The sequence below is a fragment of the Heteronotia binoei genome, chromosome 3 (assembly GCF_032191835.1).
Source record: "Heteronotia binoei isolate CCM8104 ecotype False Entrance Well chromosome 3, APGP_CSIRO_Hbin_v1, whole genome shotgun sequence".
Classification (NCBI taxonomy): domain Eukaryota; kingdom Metazoa; phylum Chordata; class Lepidosauria; order Squamata; family Gekkonidae; genus Heteronotia; species Heteronotia binoei.
Genome location: NC_083225.1, coordinates 132964420 through 132989086, shown reverse-complemented (window position 1 = coordinate 132989086; position 24667 = coordinate 132964420). Strand labels below are relative to the sequence as shown.

Below are 24667 nucleotides of genomic sequence, written 5' to 3'. Positions count from 1 at the left end.
GTTTGGGAAGCCTAGATTTGTGGAATGAATGAAACTGAAAGAGAAATGGGCAAAAAACGTTTGCACAGAATTACTGCTGCCTTTTCTAGGCTATTTACCTGCTGCTCTGCAGTCTCTGTGTTCAGAAAGCCAGTGCATGCCTTTATCTAGTACAAATGGGAGCCTGTCTGAGCAATGCACTTTAATCTAATCTTATGCCCAGCGAGTTGCCCTTTTCTGGTTGTCAAACTATTTATCTGAAATAGGCCACATCTATGGTCCAAGCAAACTTGTCCCTTCTGTGGGCATAAGCTGACCATGCTGCTGTGTTGATCAACTGATCAAACTTGCATACTGGATTTATGGCTACTGGGGAACAGAGGGGTGGGTGGGAACACAGGTGGGGGCTTGGATGAGCATTTGGGCAGGTTAGAGCCCTGCCTCAGACTTTGCACACACTCATAACAACCTAGAAATAAACTCTGCATCTGTTAACTCTGTGACACTTTTAATATGGTATATGGAATGATTTGGTACTCAGCCAAGTTAGCATTGGCACATTGTTCTTTCTTGTTCTTGCCTTTATATAGTATTGCACTGTGATCTTCTTTGTGTGATGCTGCTATAGTTGTCATGCTTAGTTTTCTCATCTTCTAGGTGGTGCTACTCATTGTGAAAACTGCTGTTTGAAGGCAGAATACTGTAAAATGTAATCACAACAAATACCTTTCGGCTCTCTTGAGGGAAGACAAAAGTATTATTGTATGTAGTTTTAATTTTGGGAAGTGTGTGGCAAGCTCAGTATATCTTATTTCCCTGTGGCCTTGTAAAAGATTCACCTCCTGTTTAATATGCAGCCAGTTTTTAGTAGAAGAAAATGTATTGTTGTACAAACAGCCCCAAGCACCAAGCTAGCAAAAAACAATAAATAACAGGAATTCTGCCTTCCCCCCCCCCATATGTGACATATCTGTGCAAATGGAGATCAGGTTGAGTAGAAAAAGAAAATAAGATTAAACAGAAAGAGAAAACAAGTGTTGTATACTGGAACTGTATATAATGGTAGCTCAGTTCCTATTTACAAGTAATAGCTGTAAGTTTCTGGACAGTAGACCAGTCATAGAAATTGGATACTGTATTAGTGATTACAGTAACTCCTTTCAACCAGTTTGGGGGTACAGTGGAATTGTCTTCATGAGAATAATCTGAATGTCAGTCTTGTTCAGTCTTGATCTGATATTAATATTTGAACTTTTGTATTCTTAAATGTTTTCATTTCTTGTATAGTATGTTTCCTGAAATAAGAAATTGGGTTACTTGATAACTACACTTGATTTAAACCTTCACAGTTTCAAACAACAAAATTATTTTGATCCTAAAGTAGCTGGGTTCTTAAGCTGATTATGTTATATTTATGCCATGCACCCAAGACATATGTAACCATATATTTACATGGAGGGAGGGAGAGTGCCTATCAGTGCTGAAGGAAATCACAGTCAGCAGTTTCTTCCAGTGACATGCATCTGTGATGGAGAGCTTGTGTCACCAGGCCATATGGCATGAAATGGGTCTGGTTGCACTGCTTCTACAACTGATTTTGGTTGCAATTATGCAAGTTCAGGAAGTGGCTCAGGAAAATAAGCATATAGTCTAGTCCCTAATGTCACTTCCTTTAGACCTGGGAATATTCTGTATTCAAGAACACGGTGACAAGAAGTTACCACCATGCTAGCCTATACATACTGTACTCTTGTTTCTATTCTGCCTTAAAAGTCCTCTAAAAGAAAAAGGGATTAAAAAGCACCAAGCATACCATTGACAAAATGCAGGTGGAAATGCTGGATAAATATCTATAATAAAGTGAGAAACCTTAAGTTTAGAGATACTTCAAAGAACTGTCCATTGTTGAATATCGTTTCTAAAATCTTCCGTATCAGAAATTCTGTTGGTTTCATACTTGAAGGTTATCTATATTCATTTTCACAGGCATTCTGTAATGTGAAATGGCAGCCCTGGCTTCTTGTTAAAGCTCACTTAGGACTTGAAGCATGGAGATAAAATTTTAAGTATGTAATTATTCTGCACACCTACCTTTTCCTTGCTGTTTCTTTTTCAGTTATAAATGCAGCATGCTGCTTCTGAAAGCCCTCTCACATGGGGAACTCACTGTCCTGCAACTGTGCATGTAACAGACTGCAAAGCACTCCAGAACTTTTGTATTAAAATGCACTGCAGGGACTGGAAATGGCTGTTTTTAATCCCTTGCTGCTTTATATGTTTATCTGTCCTTTGCTTGTTTCTTATATCTATGCCTTCTTTGCTCTTCTCAGATTATGCACTGACTGTAGAAGCTGTGAAGCTGAAGCCGTTCTTCATGGCTGGGCACACCTTTGAAATGACATGCAAGGTGTCTTCCCGGAACATCAAAAGTCCTCGTTACTCAGTCCTCATTACAGCAGAGAAGTCTCTGAATGACCATTCAAATGCCAATGGAACCATGCGCATCATTTCCCTCAATCAAGATTCAGTGGTGAGACGGGAAGATTGGACAGACCAGGACCGGGTGGATGGTGTGGTCCTAGAGAAGGTCCAGGAGAATGAGTTCCGCTACAGAATGTACCAGACGCAGATTTCTGATGCTGGGCTGTATCGTTGTGTGGTGACTGCATGGTCACCAGGGGGTGGAGGCATGTGGCGAGAGGCAGTCAATGGCTTATCCAACCCCATCCAGATAGACTTTCAGACCTCAGGTCAGTACACAACTTCAATATGGCAATAGTGGAAAGAACATAATGAAGACAGTGCTTGCAAAGGTGGTTGATGAGGGAGGATGACTTCTTCAGTTCCTGCAGACACATCCTGAGACAGCTAGTATTTAGGAAATTGTGGACAGAATTTTGTCTCTGTTCTGGAACAAAATTGTACACTACTTGTAAGTCAGGAGATTCATTTAATCACTAGGAGAAATCAGGACATGGTTCTTCATGTGCATGGGCACAATTATAGGGGATCCAGTCTGTTGTAGATTTGAACTTCTATTATAAGTTGCCCAATGCATACATATTTCATTATGCTCAACTGCAGTTTTTCACAATTTCTGCCCAGTCAGAGCTGTGACTAGTAGTGGTACATTGTGTAGCTCTTCTATCTGCCCCGTTACTATGGAGGGGGGGCGGGGTTCACAGTTGCTTTAGGGATCAAAAATGGATGTGCAGTGGACAATTTCATATGGTCATTTTAAACCAAGTATTTTATAATCCTGTGTTTTGATCACATTGCCCTTCTGTGTGGAAGAACAGGTAGGGCACGCAGTATACTACTCAATGCAGGGAGGCTAAGCAGTATTTAGGGTTCAGCTGTTTTATGCCCTGAATGCCAGTCTGAAAGTCTGTTATAGCAACAGTAATATTTTGACTCTGTACATGCAGTAGTGAGAACCACCTGCTTATCCATGCTATGAATGAGAAGTGATGTGTTGATCATGCCTTCAAGCTGATTGTTCTTTCAGTAGATAACAACCTCTTTTCTTCACCAAGCAGAACTTCCAGTCTGGCAGCAAAAATGCAGAGTGTCTCAGTTGTAGCAGACATCTAAAAGGCAGATTTGTGCATAGTGTTGGTTTGTCTACTTATGATAGAAATGGGGCTACACTGAGTAAAGGGCCACAGTATTCCTTACTTACATATTCCTTACTTCCTTCTGTCTCAGCCCCTTTGTACATTTTCTGCTCTTATTTTTTTAATTTGATTTATTTGATTTGATTTTTAGCTCGCCCTTCCCGTAGAACAGGCTCAGGGCGGGTTACATCATAAAAGACAATCATCAGTTAAAAATCAATTAAAATATATTAAGATCTACAATTACAGAGTAATAGTAGAGACTAAAATGGCAAATTCTGCCTCACAAACGTGGTCTATTGTCCAGGTCCAGCAGGTCCTACAGCACTAGGATGGAATGAATGTGGGGAGGCCAATAACAAGTGATGTCCACTGCCTCAGCTGAAAGCCTGGTGAAAGAGCTCTGTTTTACAGGCCCTGTGGAATTGAAGTAGATCCCGCAGGGCCTGGATCTCCAGGGGGAGCTCATTCCACCAGGCAGGGATATTGCTCTTATTGGGCAATTTCCCCCCCAAATACATGCACAGGAGAGATAATGGTAGATAAGAGCCACTCCACATGGCATTATGGATTCATTTTTGACATGAAAACTGAAAGTATGATGGAAAGGCATAGTGGTGGTATGACCAGTCAATGTCCAGTGAGTGTACATTACATATGCTCCAGAGTTTAGGGATACTTGGTTCCCCTTCCAGTTTAAAGCATTCACTTAAACTCTGCCATGCATTGATCTTGCATTGAGCAGAGGGTTGGACTAGATGGCCTGTATGGCTCCTTCCAGCTCTGTGATTCTATGCCTGTGGTACTGTGTTCAGTGTGAAGCAATGCTAACACACTGGCTAGTCCTTGTTTATATCCCTGCTGTGGTTTTGTTCAAGTTAAAATATCCGAGATGCTTCATAACACTGGAGATGGGCCCAACGTAGGCATTTTCCTTTGTGTACATCTTAGAAGCCAATAAAGATTGGAAGAACTATTGTTAAAGGAAATCCTTAAAGATTTTCACATAAAAGCTTTTAGTGGTTGCTGCAAGAGACTTCAGTGTCTGTATTGATTTCTTTTAAAGCTGGAAGGACTTATTTGGATTCGAAGATCTTCGTAGTACTAGCTTGGCTTCCTGCCAGGGCTTTTCTCGGAGCATCTCTTTGTCTGAATGGTTTCATGTTTCAAGGAAAGCTTTTCATTGTACATACACATCACAATGTGCAACCTAGCTGAACTGCAGGAGGTCTCTAAGGCTACTTTTTATCTGTGCAGGTTGGTGACTTTACATGCATTCTTGCTCCAGTGATTATGATTTTTTTTTAATTATTGCTGCAGGAACCCTAGCATGCTATATGATTATTATTTTTTTAAATTATTCTTGTTTCCATGAACTTCTACAGATAAATATAGCAAAATTATTTCCAGTAGATCTTTCCAGTTGGAGAGTTCCCTATTCATCCCATCTCACTCACTAATGATTTTAAAATGTTCTATGTAACAATTTAGCTCTTGTCAGACCCAAAGACCTGCATTCTGTCTCTCATAGTGTCTAACTAGTCAATCTGGATGATGAGTCAGGATCCTTCCCTCATTGCTGACCCCTAGGCAGGGCTGGCTTGCCCACTAGGTGGTTGCCTAGGGCACTAGCAGGGTTGGGGCACCGAATTTGGCCATCCCCCCTCCCCCCTAGACAAACGTCTAGTTTGCCTGCTCCCCAGCCTTCTCCTCCCTCCCTCCCTCCACCCCCCCCCCCCGGTCTATTTAAATGCCTGGAACCGGCAGTGGAGCGCTGGTCTCTGGGCTCTCTAAAGGCGTCCCCCCCCCATGCTGATCAGCTGATCGTGGGATGGGGCGCACCTTTAGATAGCCTGGAGCCCGGCACTGTAGCGCCAGTTCCAGGCATTTAAATAGACCTACGGGGGAGGAGGCAGGGGAGGGAGGAGGTGGTACGGGGGTGGGGCATGGCAGGCCTGAGTCTGCTATGCGCCCAAGGACCGGGCCTGCCCCCATGAACTGGTATCTCAAGGCCTCCTGCTTGTGAATGTGAAGCTCCTTCATAGTCTCTGAAGTCATACCTAAGGCCTGTGTGCCTCTACAGACTGCTCAGAATCTTCTAAAGCAGCAACTTTAATGGTGTTGACTCTACCTTTGCCCAAGTCCAGCACTAGAGGGCTGTACCTTCCCACTCTGTTCCTTTGACTGCCACAGTAATAACATCACTTGAATTGTTAAATCGTTGTGCTTCTTTTTCAGTCTTTCTCCTTAAAATTTCCAACTTTTCTGTCTTGTGGGTCTGCCCTCAGTCTCTCTTACTGGTCCAATGTTTTGATGTCTTAGTCTTCATCAACAGCAAACAGACCAATCTGTTTGTCCCCTCCCCGCCCTGAGATATCACTTGTTGTCATTGAACCTGCATGATGCAAAGGTGTTGCCATTCAGAGCCAGGGTTGGGGCAGGAAGACATAAATTAGGACAGTGTGAAAGCCAGTTTGGTGTAGTGGTTAAGAACAGTGGACTCTAATCTGGAGAACCAGGTTCAGCTTCCCACTCCTCCACATGAAGCCTGTTGGGTGACCTTGGGTCAGTCACAGCTCTTTAAGAGCTCTCTCAGCCCCACCTACTTCAAGGGTGTCTGCTGTGGGGAGAAGAAAGGAAGGGGACTGTAAGCCACTCTGAGACTCTGAGTGAAGGGCGGGGTATAAATTCAACTCTTTCTTTTCTTTCTTTACCTTTGACATTCATATTATGAGAATGCAGAACTTCAGAGCTCACCAGCACCACTTCCATTCCAAGCCCCAGCACCACCCTCTGCCGTGATACTGGACAAGATTTGGCATTTGATTCACATTCCCAGGCCACCCTCCCTAGAATGTGAGTCACTCCCAGGCGGCAATTAATAGACTCCTTTTCAGAGGTTATATCCCAGGATATGCACATTTCTAAAGTAACACTGGTGCAAGTGGTTTCTGTGCTCTTTGCTATGACCATCCTTTGCTATGACCATCCCGATTTCTTTTTTCACAAGAGAAATTAAGCTTGAGGCTGACTGTAATAGTTCCATTGTAAGACTGTCTCCAGCTTCCCCCTCAATCAGATGTGAGAGAGTTCACAATTATTTTGTCTTCTGTGCTGAAACAGGTCTGCTCTTTCAGAAAGAAACACAGACTATGTTGCTATGGTAGTACAAACAAGGGTCAAAGGGTACCCATTTCCATATGATAAATAATTTGGTGACCTTCTGTTTTGCCCTGTCCTGGCTGTCTTTCTTGCACACTCTAAAGCCCCCAAATGTTTTGGCCTTTCCTCAAAAGGAAGAACCTCCGACCACCTGAGCATTTGTTTGCCCTTTCTGGCACTTGTAGTCTTTACAATTGGGGCACCCATAACTGTACACAATACACAATATGGTACCTGTACCATAGGTTCTGTAATGGCATTGTGATACTATCTTATTTTCTATCCATTCTTTAATAACTCATATAATGGAATTTATGTTTTGGCAGCCACAAGTAGCTTTTTCACCACCACTGAACTGTCAGCCACAGCCTAAATACCTTGTGCCCAGTAACTGCTGTCAGTTTAGACCTCTTCAGAGCATTTTATATGCTTAGGATTTTTTGTCCCCAAATGCATCATTTAACTGGAGCCAACATGGTATACAAGTTCCATTCTTCCATGGAAACTCACTGGGCAACCTCAGACCACTCACACATTCTCACCTTAATTTATGTCACATGGTTGTGAGAATAAAATGCAGGAGAGAACAATTTGAGTCATTTTGGGTCCCCACTGTGAAGTATAAATGAAGCAAGTAAAAAAATAATCCATTTTTGTTGCCCATTCACCTAATTTGAACATCATTTTGGGGGACTTTTCAGTTGCTTGTTTTTTCTTCATCCTGAATAATTTACTTTCTGCAAACATGGCCATCTTGTTACTCATCCCCAACTCACACTATTAAAATGGTACCAATTGTGGTTGGGGGGGGGGGGGTATAACTGCTTGCTTGTTTCCATTATGAGAAATGATTTTTTTTTTAGTTTTTTTAACATTTAGTCAGAAGCCACTTCTTTTATAAGCTACCTTCTAGAGCTTATAAATGTAGAACAAAAATCATCTATATGCTTCCTCCTCTGTAGCTATCGAAGATAATTCAGTGTGCTGTATTCAGTCTCCTAAAATGAGTACTCACCAGTGCTTTTGGGACAATTTCACAGTCTAAACGGTCAAATGGGCTTTGATTAGGTAGGTTGAAATATCTCTCAATTCATCCCATTAGACTTTGAATTCTTTCTGTATAGTGTATACTTTAAACAAGTTGTGGGCCACCTAGAGATGATCCAGTGTTTTTCTTTGTTTCATAGTTCATAATTAATAGTCTGCTTCACTTTCAGCTCATTACATTTTCTCCAAAAAACAATGAGGCAAGAGCACGAGGCATCTACTCAAGGATGGAGTGGTGATAAACATGGAACTAAAGAAACGCTACTTTGATCAGCAAGATCTTTAGAGATGAAACAAAAAATACACTGTTATATGGTGGAAGGGTGGAATATTAACAATGATTTGACCCCGTTACAATAATCTGGTATTGCAGCTTTTCTGGAACTGTTGTCATTTGGGATGGCATAAGGGATAGGCATATTCTTTGCATTGTACCATTGTACTACTACTGTATGTATATAAAGCTGCCAAGTGGAATGGTATGACTATTTTAAAAGGAACATTCTACTTGTTGATTACAAGTTCTGTTTCTTTAGATTCTGTAGTTTGGCTGCTGTAATTTTTCAGTACTTGCTGTACTAATCTTCTGTACAGCTTGTGATCTAGGTCTCTGTGCATGGTTAGGAGTTATCAGCGTGGAGTGTCTTTTTTTCTTCTCTGGGTGACCCAGTTATTGTACAAGGCTGCAGATGGAACTTCATGTTGATATTACAATGTTATGGGGCAACTCTGACCTCTTAGCAATACTGCTTGCTGTGATTGTCAGTATTTTCTCTGAGACCCTTGCATTTCCCTAAGTATGTACAGCGGCCATGTAATGGATGAGGACTGGAAGCATTAGGTTGGCTGTGGTATCTCCTCTTAGGGGTCATAAATGTATTTGAGTAGAATAAGGAACAGCTATGAGAGCCATCCTTAGGACAGAGACTATGGAAAAGGGGGTGGCTGCATAATCTAGGACCGACTCTATACTAGCCTTTGCCCAGGTCTCATTTTTGGCTATTGAGTTTGCACAGGGCAGGGAGCAAGCAGGGAACATGCAACCCTGCTCTAGAAATGCCAGTGCAGGATCTGGAAAAAATAGCTATGAGGAGCCCCACACAGAAGGGAGGAAAGTGCTAAATGCAGAATTGGTCTAGATTATTTGTGTTGAAGCTCTATTAAGACATGCCATTCCAAGGCTGCTGAGTGGCGGGGGGGAGATGGGGGAGGACAAAATTCCCAGGGCACAAGTCAGCTGGAAGGCCCGTGAAGCCGCACTGCAGTCAGAATGCATCATGATTTATTTTACCTCTAATACACTTCTGCAGTGCAGCCACTAGGGGCTCAGCAAAAGCAGAGCACAATAAATTGGCATTTTTCTCCTTTCTGCTCCCAGCAGCTTAGTCTGTGGAATTTATTAAGCAAGCCAATACTGGAGCAAGGCAAGACCAGTCAGCCCATCTAGACTCATTATCAGGCTGCAGCCTCCTAACAAGGTTATTGTTTCCAGCAGTCTCTTTACCTCTTCCTTTCCTTGCACCCAGCTCCATTGTTTTGTCTGCTTAGCCACATCTTTCAAAGGTGTAGACCTCCTTAACTTTGTTCTCTCCCTCTCATAGTATGCCTTGGTTTCTCTCTCTCCTCCCCCCCCCCCCCCCCCCGCACCACCTTCTAACTCACCTCCGTCTTGGTCTCAACTCCTTCTCATCCCTGGTTGTTCAACTTAGGACATAAGAGTAGCATAGCAGGAAACCCAACCTGGCTTCTCTTATATTCTTATGTGACTCTTGGCAGCCCTGCACCATTCAGTAACATCCTGAAGATGGAATCTGAGATGAGCATGTAAAATAACTGTGAGATCAAGAGGGCAACATGCTTCTTGCCTACCTTTCTTTAAAGGGAAGAGGAGCTATCAATAACTGAGTAGGATGTGCCACTTCAGCGCTCTGGGTAATGGTGAAACACAACATCGTGAACTGATACGTGCTTTAGAAAAAAATAGGTGGATGTAAGCTTTGGCTATCTTTATTACCTTTTTAGCTACAGTAAAATAGCATGTTTCATATGTGTGTTGATCACAAAAGACCTACCCTGAAATATCACACTAGACTTGGTTCCAAGTTGTACTACAAAATTTGACTTCCTTCATGGCAGCTACAATTTATAGTTTACGTAGCTCCCCAGCATCCCTGTGCCAACTTGGGCTTGAGGCCTTCCCAGTGATTAGCTCAACCTGCTTCCTGTATTCTGCTGTGGCATGCCTGCTCCCATCCCAGTCATGCTGAGAATTGTTCTTTCTGTGCTCCATATAGTTAGCTACCCACATCCCAACACTGACAGGCCACTTAGATCAAACATGAAAGTTTTGTTGCAGCATAACTATTAGAAATTATAGCTAGATTTGAGTTTAGTAGCACAGAGACCAATAAGATGTTGGGGGAGTATAAGCTTTCCAGAGTCAAAATCTCCCTTTATCAGATACCACTGTCAAAAGCTTATACCCCCAAAATCTTGTTGGTCTCTAAGATGCTACTGGAATCGAATCTAGGTGCTCTACTGAAGAACAACAGCTACCCTCTGAAACTATTAGAAATTATGACACCAATTTGTATATTCTGCTGTGTCTGTATAGTGATCATGAAGTACAGGTGTTGCACAGGTTCATGTTCCCCCCTCCTCCTATGTGTTTTCCCCAGGCTTGCCCTGCTAATGTTCAAGCATGATCTTCCTGCAAAACTGTTGCTCAGTGTTTTGTTCCACTAAACTGACAAGAGAAATATGTACTTTTGTGAGTGATAAGTAACTGCCCACAAACTGCCTAACCACTACAAAATAGAGGTGAAATGTAAATTGGGCTGGAAAGATATACTCCCTGATCCTTGGGTGGTGGTGGGGGAGTGTGTTGCTATTGCAGAGCAAAGGAGAAAAGGCTAAAAGAGGGAGGCAACCTGTGGGCAACCTTGAGGTAATCTTTGGATCTGGGTTGATGAGCTCACATCAGAGGAATGTTTTTGCAATCCGTTTGAACGGAACCAAATGTAGCAAGGTCTGATGTGCTATGGGCTGAGACTGGTATTAAAAATATGAATGAAACAAAATATTCTTTACTGATGAAGAAACACACTTCATCATCTTTGGCTCCCCTCCCCCCACCCCATACTCTGAAAAAGAGATTTGCTCAAGACAGCATAAAAGAACTTGATTTTTTATTTTAAAGAATCATTTTTCTATTTTAAAAAATCATTTTTTTATTTTAAAAAATCATCCCAGCCTTCAATTCTTTTGCGCTTATTGGATGGAAATGTGCTTTCTTATGTGGCTCTTGTAAGCTGGTGGCTGGAAATGTGATACTCAGCTAAAACTGAGGATTTTTTTTTTTGTAATATCTGTTTGATGTGTGGTTAGCGATAAAAAAAATATTATCTACAGGAAAAATAACTGGCAGTGGTAGCTGGCTGGAACTGTATGTGGGGAAGGGATGGTTTGTTTAAATGAACAGATGATAGTAGCTTTACTGTAATAGTGCCAAAGCTGATGCTGGGTAGATATGAGTAATGTTTTGGATTAGAAACGGTTTGTGCATTACATCAGTTTTTCCTCAAGTGGTTCATGTGATGGGCAGGGGGTGATACTCAGTTCAATGTAGCACTGAAATGTCAATGTTCTTATCAACCTGGCATGACTAGATTACATTCTTGCCTTCAAGTGGCTCTAGAATTGGATTGTGTCTTCCCCATGTTTTAAGAAAATAGCCCTAACCAAGATCCCAGATGTTTAAACTTTATTCTTTTACATGTGATTAAATGACATGCCTATTTTCTTGAATTTCTTTCTCTCCCTCCTGCCCGTAGACAAAATGTGATATCAAGATACTGTTCCTTAATTAAAATAGCCCATTTCAAAGAGAGCAGTCGCTTTAGAGAGATTATACTGCAGTAATGTGCAGGGCTTAGTGATGTTGCCAAGGTTATGGTTGCTGGATTCAGAATACAAACTTGTCAAGCTTGCAATACTCATGCGCATTTCAGTTCAGGCCTCAAGAGTTCTTCTATGGATTTGAATATAAAAGAAATTCTCAGTCTGAGCATACCTCTTTATAAAGGCATGTACAGTTTTTTTCATGTTAATCCCTTCTGGAGAAGTGTATATTTATTTTGTAATTTCTTTGTGACTCTGCGCATGCAATTTTAGTTAAAAACACAAATATTTATTTATTTCATTTAATTTCTAATCTGCTCTCCCTGAACTGGCTCAGAGTGCTGGACAATTCATAACGATACAATAAAACTTTCTAAAATACAACCTAAGTTGATAAATAGCAATAAAATCAACAAAGCAGTATACAATTTACAATTTAAGATGGTGTACTCAGACCGAGGAGCAGTAGAAAACATCTGGAGAAGGGTAAGAAAGGGGGGAAATGGGGGAGAGGGGAAGGAGGAAGAGGGCAGAATTCACTGTAGCTATCAGCTAGGCACCTGATACCCAACCATAGGCCCTGTGGAACAGCTGTTTTGCAGGTCCTATGTAGTTGTACCAGATCCCGCAGGTCCCTTATCTCTCCCGGAAGACTGTCCCATCAGAGTATCTTCTGGTTGAAGACAGCTGGCTGCTCTTTGGGCCAGGGACCACCAGCAGATTTTGATCATTCAAGCATAACTCTCTATTGGGGACATTCCAGGAAAGGCGATCCCAAAGATACGCAAGGGTTGGCTCTCCCCACCCCTTGCCTGCTTGATGACGTCACTTTTAATTTCCCAATGGAGCTGGGGGTGGGGGCGCTACGCAGGTGTCTGCTGTGAGCAGCAGAACCCTTAGCGCTGGCCCTGCCTGTGAGAACCCTTGCAGCTGCATTCTGAACCAGTTGCATTTTCCAGATTAACCTCAGGGGAAGCCCTACATAAAATGAGTTACAGTAAATACAATGAGTTACAGTAATGTAGCCTGGAAGTGACAATTGCATGGATCACCATGGGTAGGTCAGAGAGTGATAGGTATGGGGCCAACTATTTAACCTGGCAAAGATGGAAAAACTCCAGCTGAACCACCTTTGTGACCTGGGCCTCCATTGAAATTATTACTAAAAATTTGTTGGCTTAGATTTTATTCCTGTGGATTTATACTCTGGTTTCTCTTCAGATCATATAAATTTTATTCCTGTGCATTTTTTTAAAAAAAATAAACAAATCTTTATTAAATTCTCATTCAGAACTCCTAGGAAAAGGTTATTTTTCCAGATGTTCTCTTCAAAAGCTGAATAATACTGAACTCTGAATTAACTGGAGGGTAGTTTCATTCCCTCTCTCCTTTCTCAGGAAGTCATCTCAGTCCGCATATCACTAAAGCCCTTGCCCTTGAGTCATTTCAGGGCAGTCTTCAGTAGTATGGAGGGAAAATTATCTCTTGTCTAAGCAGCATTTGGATTGTCAGTTACAGTTACCATTGAGATAGCAACAATATACAGTTCCCCTTTTCTAAGATATGGTAGATCATGCAGGTGAATTTAGGAGTTGTTCATATCAGCCCTCCCCTTTAAAAGGTCATCAAAAAGGGAATCTTCACAATGCTTTTTCCCACTTTGACCTAGTCCTTTTGTGAATATAAATTTCTGCTTGTTAACAAGTTGGTATAGTCCTAAAATAGCAGCTTGCAGTGACATAGCAGCTCTCAGTGAGGTCCGTTTCCCTGACATAGCAGCTCTCAGTGAGGTCCGTTTCCCTGAGGAAGGTAGTCTTCAAGAACATGGTGCTGGCTATACCCTCTACTGGTCGGGTAAGTCAAAGGCTGAGAGCCACCTTTCTGGCGTTGGCTTCATGGTCAGGAACTCCATTGCCTCCAAACTCGAAAACCTGCCAACAGGTCACTCAGATCGCATCATGTCCATGCGCCTCCCACTTCAAAACAAGTAGCATGCAACACTCTTCAGTGTGTATGCCCCAACCCTTCAAGCAGATCCTGCAGAAAAGAACAAGTTCTATGCTGATCTACGCAACCTCGTACGGAAGACCCCTACAGAGGACAAGGTGATCATCCTTGGCGACTTCAATGCCAGAGTAGGTAAAGACTCGGAAGCCTGGAAAGGAGTACTTGGCAAACACAGCATTGGCAACTGCAATGATAACGGGCGCCTCCTGCTAGAATTCTGCACGGAGCACCAGCTCACCATCACCAACACTATCTTTCAGCAGAAGAACAGCCTGAAGACAACCTGGATGCACCCACGGTCCAAGCACTGGCACCTTATCGACTACATTCTGGTGCGCCAGAGAGACCTTCGAGATGTCTTACACACCCGAGTAATGCCCAGTGCGGAATGTCATACGGATCATCGTCTTGTACGCTGCAATCTCCGTCTTCACTTTAAACCCACACCCAGGAGAGGAGGTATCCCTCGGAGGAAGCTTCAAGTTGGCAGCCTTCAGTCAGCCGAAGTTAAAGCTGCCTTCCAGGCAAAACTCCAGTCAAGAATTGAGGACCCCAGTTGCCCCACAGACCCTTCTCCAGAAGCACTCTGGGAACACCTAAAAACTACCATCCTGTTGATCTCTGAAGAAGTCCTTGGGTTCTCCACAAGGAAGAACAAGGACTGGTTTGACGAGAACAATCAAGAGATCCAAGAATTACTAGTGAAAAAGAGATCTGCCTACCAAGCACATCTTGCTCAGCCCTCCTGTCTCGGGAAAAAAACAATCTTTCGCGCTGCATGTAGCAACCTCCAGTGCAAGCTTCAGGACATTCAAAACGAGTGGTGGACCAAGCTTGCAGAGAGAACCCAGCTGTGTGCAGACACTGGTGATTTAAGAGGGTTCTACGAAGCCCTGAAGGCAGTATATGGCCCATCATATCAGGCTCAGAGTCCCTTGCGTAGTGCAGACGGCCAAGTGCTCCTCACAGACAAGGCATCCATACAGAACCGGTGGTCGGAGTATTTTCAGGTTCTCTTCAGTGCCAACCGCGTAGTTCAAGATTCAGCGATCCACCTCACCCCACTTCAACCAGTGAAAACAGAGTTGGATGAGATCCCCATCCTAGAAGAGACTGTTAAAGCCATCAAGCAACTGAAAAGTGGCAAGGCAGCGGGAGTTGATGGAATCCCACCAGAGATCTGGAAGCATGGGGGCACAGTACTACATAGCACACTTCACAAAGTACTTGTCACCTGCTGGGAACAAGGCAAACTATCACAGGACTTTCACGATGCAATCATCATCACTCTACACAAGAACAAAGGGGAAAAGTCAGACTGCTCCAACTACCAGGGGATAACCCTGCTCTCCATCGCAGGCAAAATCCTTGCCAGAATACTCCTGAACAGACTGGTGCCCACCATTGCAGAAGAACTCGTCCCAGAGAGCCAGTACGGCTTCAGAGCTAACAGGAGCACCACCGACATGGTATTTGTTCTCAGGCAGCTCCAAGAGAAATGCAGGGAACAGAACAAGGGTCTATATGTGACTTTTGTCGACCTTACCAAAGCTTTCGATACAGTTAGCAGGAAAGGCCTGTGGCAAATCTTGGAACGTTTAGGATGTCCCCCAAGATTCCTCAGCATGATCATCCAGCTACATGAAGACCAGCGAGGCCAAGTCAGACACTGCAACGACCTCTCGGAGCCCTTCCCAATAGGCACAGGTGTAAAGCAAGGCTGAGTTCTCTCGCCAACTCTCTTTACAATCTTCTTTAGCATGATGCTTCAAAGAGCTGCAGTAGATCTAGATGATGATGGTGTCTACATCCGCTATCGCACCGATGGCAGCCTTTTCAACCTGAGGCGACTAAAGGTTCACTCCAAGACAATGGAAAAACTTATCCGAGAGCTACTGTTTGCTGATGATGCTGCACTCGTCTCCCACTCGGAATCAGCTCTGCAGCATATGATGTCCTGCTTTGCAGAGGCTGCCAAGCTATTTGGCCTAGAAGTTAGTCTGAAGAAGACAGAAGTTCTCCACCAGCCTGCACCCCAGGAAGATTATACCCTCCCTCCATCATTGTGGGTGAATCAGTTCTGAAGACAGTCCAGCAGTTCAGCTACCTGGGGTGCATCATCTCCTCAGATGCCAAGATCGACAAGGAGATTGACAACAGGCTGGCAAAGGCAAACCGTGCATTTGGCCGACTGCACAAAAGAGTGTGGAGCAACAAGCATCTGAAAAAAGGCACAAAGATCAATGTTTACAAAGCGGTTGTGATGACAACCCTCATCTACGGCTCCGAATCGTGGGTTTTATACTGTCATCACCTGCGACTCCTTGAGCGCTTTCATCAGCGCTGCCTTCGCACCATCCTTAACATCCACTGGAGTGACTTTGTGACCAACACTGAAGTCCTCAAGAGGGCGGAGGTTACAAGCATCGAGGCACTGCTGTTGAAGACGCAGCTGCGCTGGGCAGGGCATATTTCTAGGATGGAAAACCACCGCCTTCCCAAGATTGCTCCGTATGGCGAACTTTCCACCAGCCATCAAAATAGAGGGGCACCAAAGAAGAGGTACAAGGACTCCTTGAAGAAATCCCTTGGCACCTGTCGCATCAACCATCACCAGTGGTCTGACCTAGCCTCAGATCGCAAAGCATAGAGGCACACCATCCACCAGGCTGTCTCTTCCTTTGAGAACGCACGCATAGCTGGTCTTGAGGACAAAAGGAGATTGAGAAAGAATCACACTGCTACAGCACCAACCCCAAATCAGACTTTTCCCTGCAGCCACTGTGGCCGGATCTGCCTGTCCCGCATTGGTCTTGTCAGCCACCAGCGAGCCTGCAGCAGACGTGGACTACTGCACCCTTCTTAAATCTTCGTTCGTGAAGTCAAGCCGAGAGAAAGAGAGATAGTCCTAAAATGACACCTGTATAAAAGCATGGGGAAGGATTTCAGCTCATTGCCCTGTTGAAGAAAGTAGAAAACAGATTGTCTAGGTGCTCATGCTCTTTTGAGAGCTCTTATGAAGACCGGAGGTCAGTAGCTACTGCATACTAAATGGGTTGATTTAACAGGGGTTTTATCTAAATATTATAGGATTTTCAGCATTTAGTATATTCCTTCACTCTCTCCTCTGTGAATTTGCAAACACGAGAGCCTTTATGTACAGAAAGTTTCCAAACTCTGAAAAAGAATAATCTAACCATCTAGCTTTAACTGTTGGCAGTAACCTCTACATTGGGTATGTAAGTTTTAGTTCTTCTCCTTCAATAGGGTGATAAAACATTGGATGATGCAGTAAATCTCTCTTAATTTGATACAGGATTAATTTAATGTAGTTATTTTTGTCTGAACTGGTAAGCATGTGGAACAGCTTTTTACTATGACATTCTTCCTCTGTAGGGATTGGGTCTTCAGATGCAACTAAATTTCTGCATTGACAGAAGATTTTATATATGTTCTTTCATGTAGATTGTGTCCTCTCTGCTGTGACATGGCTCTGTAGGTATAATGTTTTTTTTTTAAAAGCACTTCCTCTTCATTTTCTTCCCCCCTCATCCAAGTTACCTAGGTAAATTAGTTTGGCATTGTAGACCACAATTTAATTTAGGAGTGAAAATTAAGAATGCATGACTGGAATGAATGTGCCTGGGAAGGATTCAGTAAGGCAGTAATTGCTTCCATTTAAAAGTAGAGTTTGGTTACAGCATTGTAGCAAATAGCTTTGCTTTTGGATGAAGGGGAAAAAATAGTAAATCAGATTTTCCCCTGCTTTTTTATGTCTTAATAATAAAAAAGACCATTTCTCTTTGCAGTCTCTGACTTCTGTGGCTGAATCAGCATTGACCAAGAAAAAAATATAGTTTGCAGCCGCTAACATGCTTTACAGAAGCTTGCCTGACTGTTGAATGTGTCCCTGGAGAACAGTGACCTGACCTGAGTAGAAGTGAAGAAATGCTTACTGAAGTACTAGAGCAACATAACAAAGAGTGCAGGGATGTTCCTAAATGTTAAGGGCCAAACTACATGCTACTTGAACAGGATGTGTGTGTGTCCCTCTCTGTCACCCTTTCCCTCCCTTTTAACCAAAAGCAGTTTCTAAAGTTATTGATTTAGCCAGTACATGTACTTCACCCATAACCTTCTGCCCATTTTTGACTCAGAATCACTTTCCCAGCTGTGCTTCACCCCATGGGGGAAAATATGAGTTAATAGTTTTTCTTTTATCTATTCTGCTTAAGAATTTCAGTAACCTACACAGGAGTTTCTTGAAGAATGGGAACACTCAGGAAAGTGCAATCCCTCAACCCCGGATATTCTGGTACAAATTTGTTTGATATGGAACAAATGGACCAAAGTGCCATGAACAGATGTCTGACACATCATCCATCCCTAGATGCTTATTTGTTGTAATTACTGGGAAAATCTTGCATCCCACCTAGACTACTGCTGCATCTCAATGGTGACACATGTACTTCTAGTTGCGTACCGCTGCCCTATTGGAACATTTTTCCCCGTCATGAGCATTCTTCAGATGAAAGAGTTCTGCAAATGATCCAGGACCATGTGAATAATAATCCATTACATGCTTTGATAGTGATTGAGGCATCATTGGATGTATGGTGTTTACTGCATCTGTAATTTCCATAGTTCCATACTTGAAAATGAGATCCTGGTGGCAGGGCTCAGCACAGCCATACTTAACTCTCCTTATGCTCTAATATGAAATAACTTTATTTGTTTAGAAAAATGTTGCACCATCACTCCAGAAACCTCAAGGAAGCTTACAAAGTAAAAATATTTTTTAAAACCCAAAATGTCAAAACATATTCATTAAAATACAGAATTAATGACACGTATAAAATATTGTGGTGGTTGTAAAATAAGCAGCTTTCAGTGTTATCATGCTCAAATATTCCCAGGGGCTCAGTATTTTAAATCTATGATGAGTGCCTATGACATTTCAAGTATCATACAGGATGGATTTCATCATGTGACGTCATTGGCATCAGTCTGCTACTGAATTTATTTTAAATGAACTTGTAGCAAGTAATGATATCTGTTGGTTTGTCAATGGCTTGCAGTTCAGCCATAACATAATAATAGCCATGTAGCAGGCTTCCTAGGCTTTTGATTATTGGCATGGTACCTTATATTATAAGTAACAGTTGTTTCCAATGTACAAATAAATTTGCTTTTGTTATGGCAGACTCTTTGATCCATTGCGTGTAAATATAGTTAGAGAAATGACATTTCCACACTGTTGTGCACAAAGCAGCCTCTCCCTGAAACTGAGAGACTGCTAACAGATGAGTCATTAATTATAATGATATTACTGTTCAAGCAGCTACGGAGGAATTGTAGTTCCATTATCAAATGTACCAGTTGTTCAAATTACGCAAAAAAAAAGGAAAGATGTGAAATGCAAATCTCTCAGAACGTTTTGTGCAAGGTAACAAACATTGTTGAACTGGCAGAACAAGACATGTGTATGTCAAACCTTATTTTAGCTTCACTGTATTGAGTCAGTCCTTTATGTGGAACCATCTTTGTTCAAGAAGGCAGAATGTCTGTGAAGGAATATCTCATGTCCAGTACCCTCTTACGTTATGAGAAATTGTTGCTACAAAACTGCATGTTCTGTGTAATCAAAGGCCAGTTGAGTGAAGGTGGACTGAGCTGACTTCTGTAAAGAAGCTGATGTGGGGATATTTGACAGTAGTTGACTAACATGTCAGCTACTTAATTCAAATATAGTTCTCATTGTCATAATTGTACCTTTTACATGGCTTCAGCAGACATTGCAAATGGACTGAATGGCTTATCAGTGCTAGACATGTTCAAAATGCTCTATAATTCATATGCCTACAAGGGAGTCTATGAGACTCCTGTGAAGCTCTATTTGACTCTACTTGTTTGAAACTTCAGAAATCCTCTGAGCAGCTTGTTGTTTGTCATTAGCATAAAATATATTTAGTTTCATAAACATGAGAAACTAATTCTAGAAGTCCTTGGTGTGATGCAAGTTATGAATACGACCTGGATTTCATGGCTTCATACACTATCCTAGACCAACAGTATGTAAGAAGCATAAGAGGAACCCTGCTGTTTAATGATATTAAAAAAACCTTTCCTCCACCCCTCAGGTCCTGTTTTTAATGCCTCAGTCCATTCAGATAATCCAACAGTTTATCGGGATGAGCTGGTGAATTTACTTTGCATCATAACCATTGAAGGAACGGTACTCAATCCAGGTATGATTTGAATAACTTTCAAGTATGATTGATTTTTTTCCTATGTGTTTAATAAAAATCTTAAACCTATGGGACAACTAAGAATATGTTATATTTTAAAAATAGTCATTGGAATTAAGTGAACTCACAGTTCAAGTGGAGGTTTTGGAGATAGACCCTTTAAACTACAAGTACCATAACTTGGTAGCTTCTCCCTTTATGAAGCTTCCTGTAAGCTGAATGATGTATTATTATGAATATATGAAATTTAACAGCTGTTCATGCACATTCCAGCAGTGGTTGGTAGTGCAGCAATTTCTCAGTCATTCCAGGGAACTTCTGTTTGTGTTTTCTAAGTAAATATGGGTGATTGGTGAAACACCTGCCTCAGTTCTGCACTGGTTTATCCCTGTTTATACACGTTATCCCTACAAGTCAAACTAGAGTTTGTGTGTTTGCTCAGTGAATAAAACAGGGAATGAAAGCAGTAGATGCATGTTTTACGACAGTTAGTTGGAAAAGGCTCCCAGCAGAGTCTGGACTTTTAGACAGGGAAATCTATAGTGGCTGTTCATCTAATTCTACATTTCCATTTATTTATAAAGCCATCAGGCAAAATCATACACTTGAAGCTGCCCATATAATAATCAGCCTTTTATTTGCTAATATAACCATTTATGTTTTAACTTTTGAAATCTGCTCCCGTTCCCCATGAAAAGTTTCCCTTTAATCTGTACCTTCCATGAACACTTACATTTCAGTTTGTATTGGAGGACATTTATTTGAGAGAGCCGTCTGGTTGTTGTGTGGGTACTCAGCACACAAATCTGAGCTTAACTGTTTTCTGTTAAGCTCTGCAGTTCACCTATAATGATGTAATTCTGATAGGTGTTCATATTTTTTATGCAGTATGTTGAAGACACATTTAGGGCAAACTATTCATTCACTCTTAATCCTTAGTATTTGTGTGAATGTGTTCAAAGTGCTTACAGCAAATATTTTGAAAACCTTGCTATGCTGAGTCAAGCCAAATGCTCCTTTTGTCAGTTAGCCTTTTTTTGAGTTGATTCTTTTTGTTCACAACTGTTGGTGCTAGGCTGGGATTTAATATGCAGGTGCAATGTTGTTAACTTTCAGTGAAGGGTAGTATTGAAAGGACTCCATTAATGTGCCAGCCCAATGAATAAAGTGCTGTGCAAAGGTGTAACAAGCCTACACTTGGCAGGCAGCTATATAAATTCTGCTTCTCAATTGCTCAGGTTGTGGCTGTTTAACCTCACTCCCCTAGGATGGGCAGTTGCGATTGCGCAGCAGTGTAGAAATAGAGTACAGTTGTTGGCAGCTTTATCTCTGTTTGAAGAAACTAGGAAAGGCAGTTGCCACAGCTGTGGCTACTTCTCTTAGACCCAACTGTCACACGGAAGCAGTCCCTTAGCTAGTCTCTCCCCCCACCCTGCCACCTTTGCAGGACTGATTCTGGCCTTAGTCAGTGTGTCCTCCATCTCCAGCAAGTTACTTAGTGAAATAATAATAAGTGTACAGGTGAAACTGCTTGGACAAATCTGGATTATAGCCTCTGCAATCTACAGGATACCACCTTAAGTACTTCATTCTAATACAACAGGTTTTTCATCTGGCCTTTTTGATAAATAGATTCTGTTCTTTTGCAAAATGAATTGGATCAATTCTTATTTATCTTTTTAAATTTACATGGAGACTTTCTCAGCTTTCTTAATAGCATTATTATAAAATCCTGGTAATTTGGGTTTAAAAGATATATAAAAGCACTCATTTCCATAGCTGTGTATTCTCAGGGCTAGTTGAAGCAATATTTTGTCTTATTTGAATTCTTATTTATTGCAGGCACAGCTAGCAAGTACACTGAGATTTTATTTATTTTGTTTTCAGCTTAGTGAGACTCGTGAAGGTCGATATGACCAGGGAAACTAGCTAAAGGCCAGACAGCTTAGGCCTGCTTGTCAGATTGAGGTGCATAAATATGTACTTTACATTTTGATACTTTCAGATTTTCCCAGGGGAAGGAAGCCTAGCATCTTAGTTTATCCCATATATAAAAATGTAAGGCATAATTTACCGCACTTCCACATGGCAACTCTCCCTCCCTTACACATTAGCATGAGTTATTCCAAAGTGTGACAGATACTGTAGCATTTCTTAGAATAGCAACTGCCTCCAGCCTTCTCTCTTTAAAGTCCATTAGTATTAGAATTATGCCAAATCCGACCAGTGCTTCCATTTAACTGAATCTTGGCTCTGATGGATGTGTTCATTGCTGCTTTTGCAGAGAGTATCCAGCAGTGACCATTTCCACAGTTCTCTAAAATTGTGGGAACGTGTACAGAAATGTTTCCTAAAGGTGGTTCGTATTCAGATGTGAGGGGTAAAATGTGCCAAGAAAACTAGGCTGAACTTACCATACATTTCAGTCATTGCTGTCAAAAACTTTTATATATACATAATTCCTGCTCATGCAACATTTGCCACCAAAGCTGAATTGTAATATATGTGCTGTTTCCTCAAGCTTTCTGGCGCTTTGTACTTACACCAAGGCCTTTGAAAGGCCCAGCCTAGAAGTTCTGCTGCTGTGTTATTTCAGAGTAGCATTATGGAGCTGCTACCTTAGCCTGGGAAGCAGCACTAGGAAAAGATTTCTTTCCTCTTAAGAGTCATGGGTAAAAGGACAAGTCCTCTTGTGGATCAAAAACTGGCTAATGAATAGGAAACAGTGAATATAAATGGGCAATTTTCTCAGTGGAGGGTGGTAAGTAGTGGGATGCCGCAGGGCTCAGTACTGGGTCCGATACTTTTTAACTTGTTCTTTAATGATTTGGAGTTGGGAGTAAGCAATGAAGTGGCTAAGTTTTATTTATTTTGTATTTATTTTATTTGATTTGATTTATATCCCGCCCTCCCCACTGAAGCAGGCTCAGGGCAGCTAAGTTTGGGGATGACACTAAATTGTTCAGGGTGGTGAGAACCAGAGAGGATTGTGAGGCACTTCAGAGGGATCTGTTGAGGTTCGGTGAGTGGCCATCAACATGGCAAATGAGGTTCACGGTGGCCAAGTGCAAGGTAATGCACATTGGGGCCAAAAATCCTAATTATAAATACAAGTTGATGTGGTGTAAACTGGAGGAGACTAGAGAGAGAGATCTTGGGATTGTGGTAGATAACTCACTGAAAATGTCGAGACAGTGTGCGATTGCAATAAAAAAGGCCAATGCTATGTTGGGAATTATTAGGAAGAGAATTGAAAACAAATCAGCCAGTATCATAATGCTCCTGTATAAATTGATGGTGTGGTCTCATTTGGAGTACTGAAGAAAGGTTAAAATGCTTGGGGCTCTTTAGCTTGGAGAAACGTCAACTGAGGGGTGACATGATAGAGGTTTACAAGATTATGCATGGGATAGAGAAAGTAGAGAAAGAACTACAATACTCATGGGCACTCAATGAAATTGCTGAGCAGTTGAGTTAGAATGGATAAAAGGAAGTACTTCTTCACCCAAGGGTGATTAACACATGAAATTCACTGCCACAGGAGGTGATGGTGGCTACAGGCATGGCCAGCTTCAAGAGGGGATTGGATAAACATATGGAGTAGAGGTCCATCAGTGGCTATTAGCCACAGCGTATTGTTGGAACTCTCTGTCTGGAGCAAGTGATGCTCTGTATTCTTGGTGCTTTTGAGGGAGGGCAATGTGAGGACTTCTAGTGTCCTGGCCCCACTAATGGACCCCGATGGCACCTGGTTTTTTTGGCCACAGTGTGTTGGGGTGGATGGGCTATTGGTCTGATCCAACATGCCTTCAATTATGTTCTTATGTTCCTCCTTTGCCACTTCACTGATCAAGTATTCAGCTGCACAACAGCAGTTCTGAAGTTAAAAAAAAATTACAGAAGATCTTGCTCCCCACTTCACATCTGTTTAGATCCAAAGAAGCTTTGGGTTGAGGGGCTGAGGCCCATACTTAAGGGAGAGTGCAGCTTTTCATGTTGTTGAACCAGTCATCTGAAACCTATGGCTTCTGAATTGTGGCTTACTCCCACAGAGGTGGTGGAAGTAACTGACTTTAAAAGACACTCCCTACAAATGTGTATTTTTTAAAAAAAAAGTGTTTGTAATGTGTTCTTTGTTGTGAGCAAAACCTGCAGTCACTGCACATATTTGGGAGATTTATAAAACATGTACAAATGCTGATAGCAGAAGCATTTAGAATCTATTTTGAAATGTGCTATTAAATGCACTTTTTTCCAAAAAAGGAATTGTATTTTTGAAATTTTTGACAACTGTGGGACCTGCACAGGACTTGAGAGGGCATTTCATTTCCCCTCCCCTACCATTTTATCTTTTCCTTTTCTGAAAGCCCCCATAGCTTCTTTCCTGTTCCTGCTTTCTTCTGTCCTTCCCACACACTAGCCAGCTTACCTTTCTCTTGACCCGCCTTCAGCTTTCCCAGCTTTCGTCTCACTGCAGGTAGCCTCTCCCTTGGGAAACTCTGCAGTGCCAGTAGCCGGCCCTGTTGCAGGCATTCCTGTATTTCCTCCTGTATTTCCCTCCCTGTGCAATTTCCTCTCTTCCTCCTCCTAGCCATGCCATGTCCTCATCTTACTATGCTTCCATTCCTACTCACTAACCTTTTATATACCCCTCACCTTCGGTTATATATATTCTTTAAATACCTTGTTGAAATCTCATCTTCACAA

The 24667-nt window shown here is 42.1% G+C and overlaps 1 protein-coding gene across 2 annotated transcripts in view; it reads left to right on the top strand.

The window, feature by feature from the left end:
• LOC132568537 (prostaglandin F2 receptor negative regulator-like) overlaps window positions 1-24667 on the top strand; it is a 134834-nt gene that overhangs the window by 99948 nt on the left and 10219 nt on the right. The window contains exons 6-7 of one of the 2 annotated variants that reach the window (XM_060234457.1): window positions 2310-2729; window positions 19853-19960. In XM_060234457.1, the coding sequence (XP_060090440.1) occupies window positions 2310-2729; window positions 19853-19960 (528 nt within the window). The remainder of the gene's footprint in view (window positions 1-2309; window positions 2730-19852; window positions 19961-24667) is intronic. The other variant, XM_060234459.1, reaches the window with a different exon arrangement.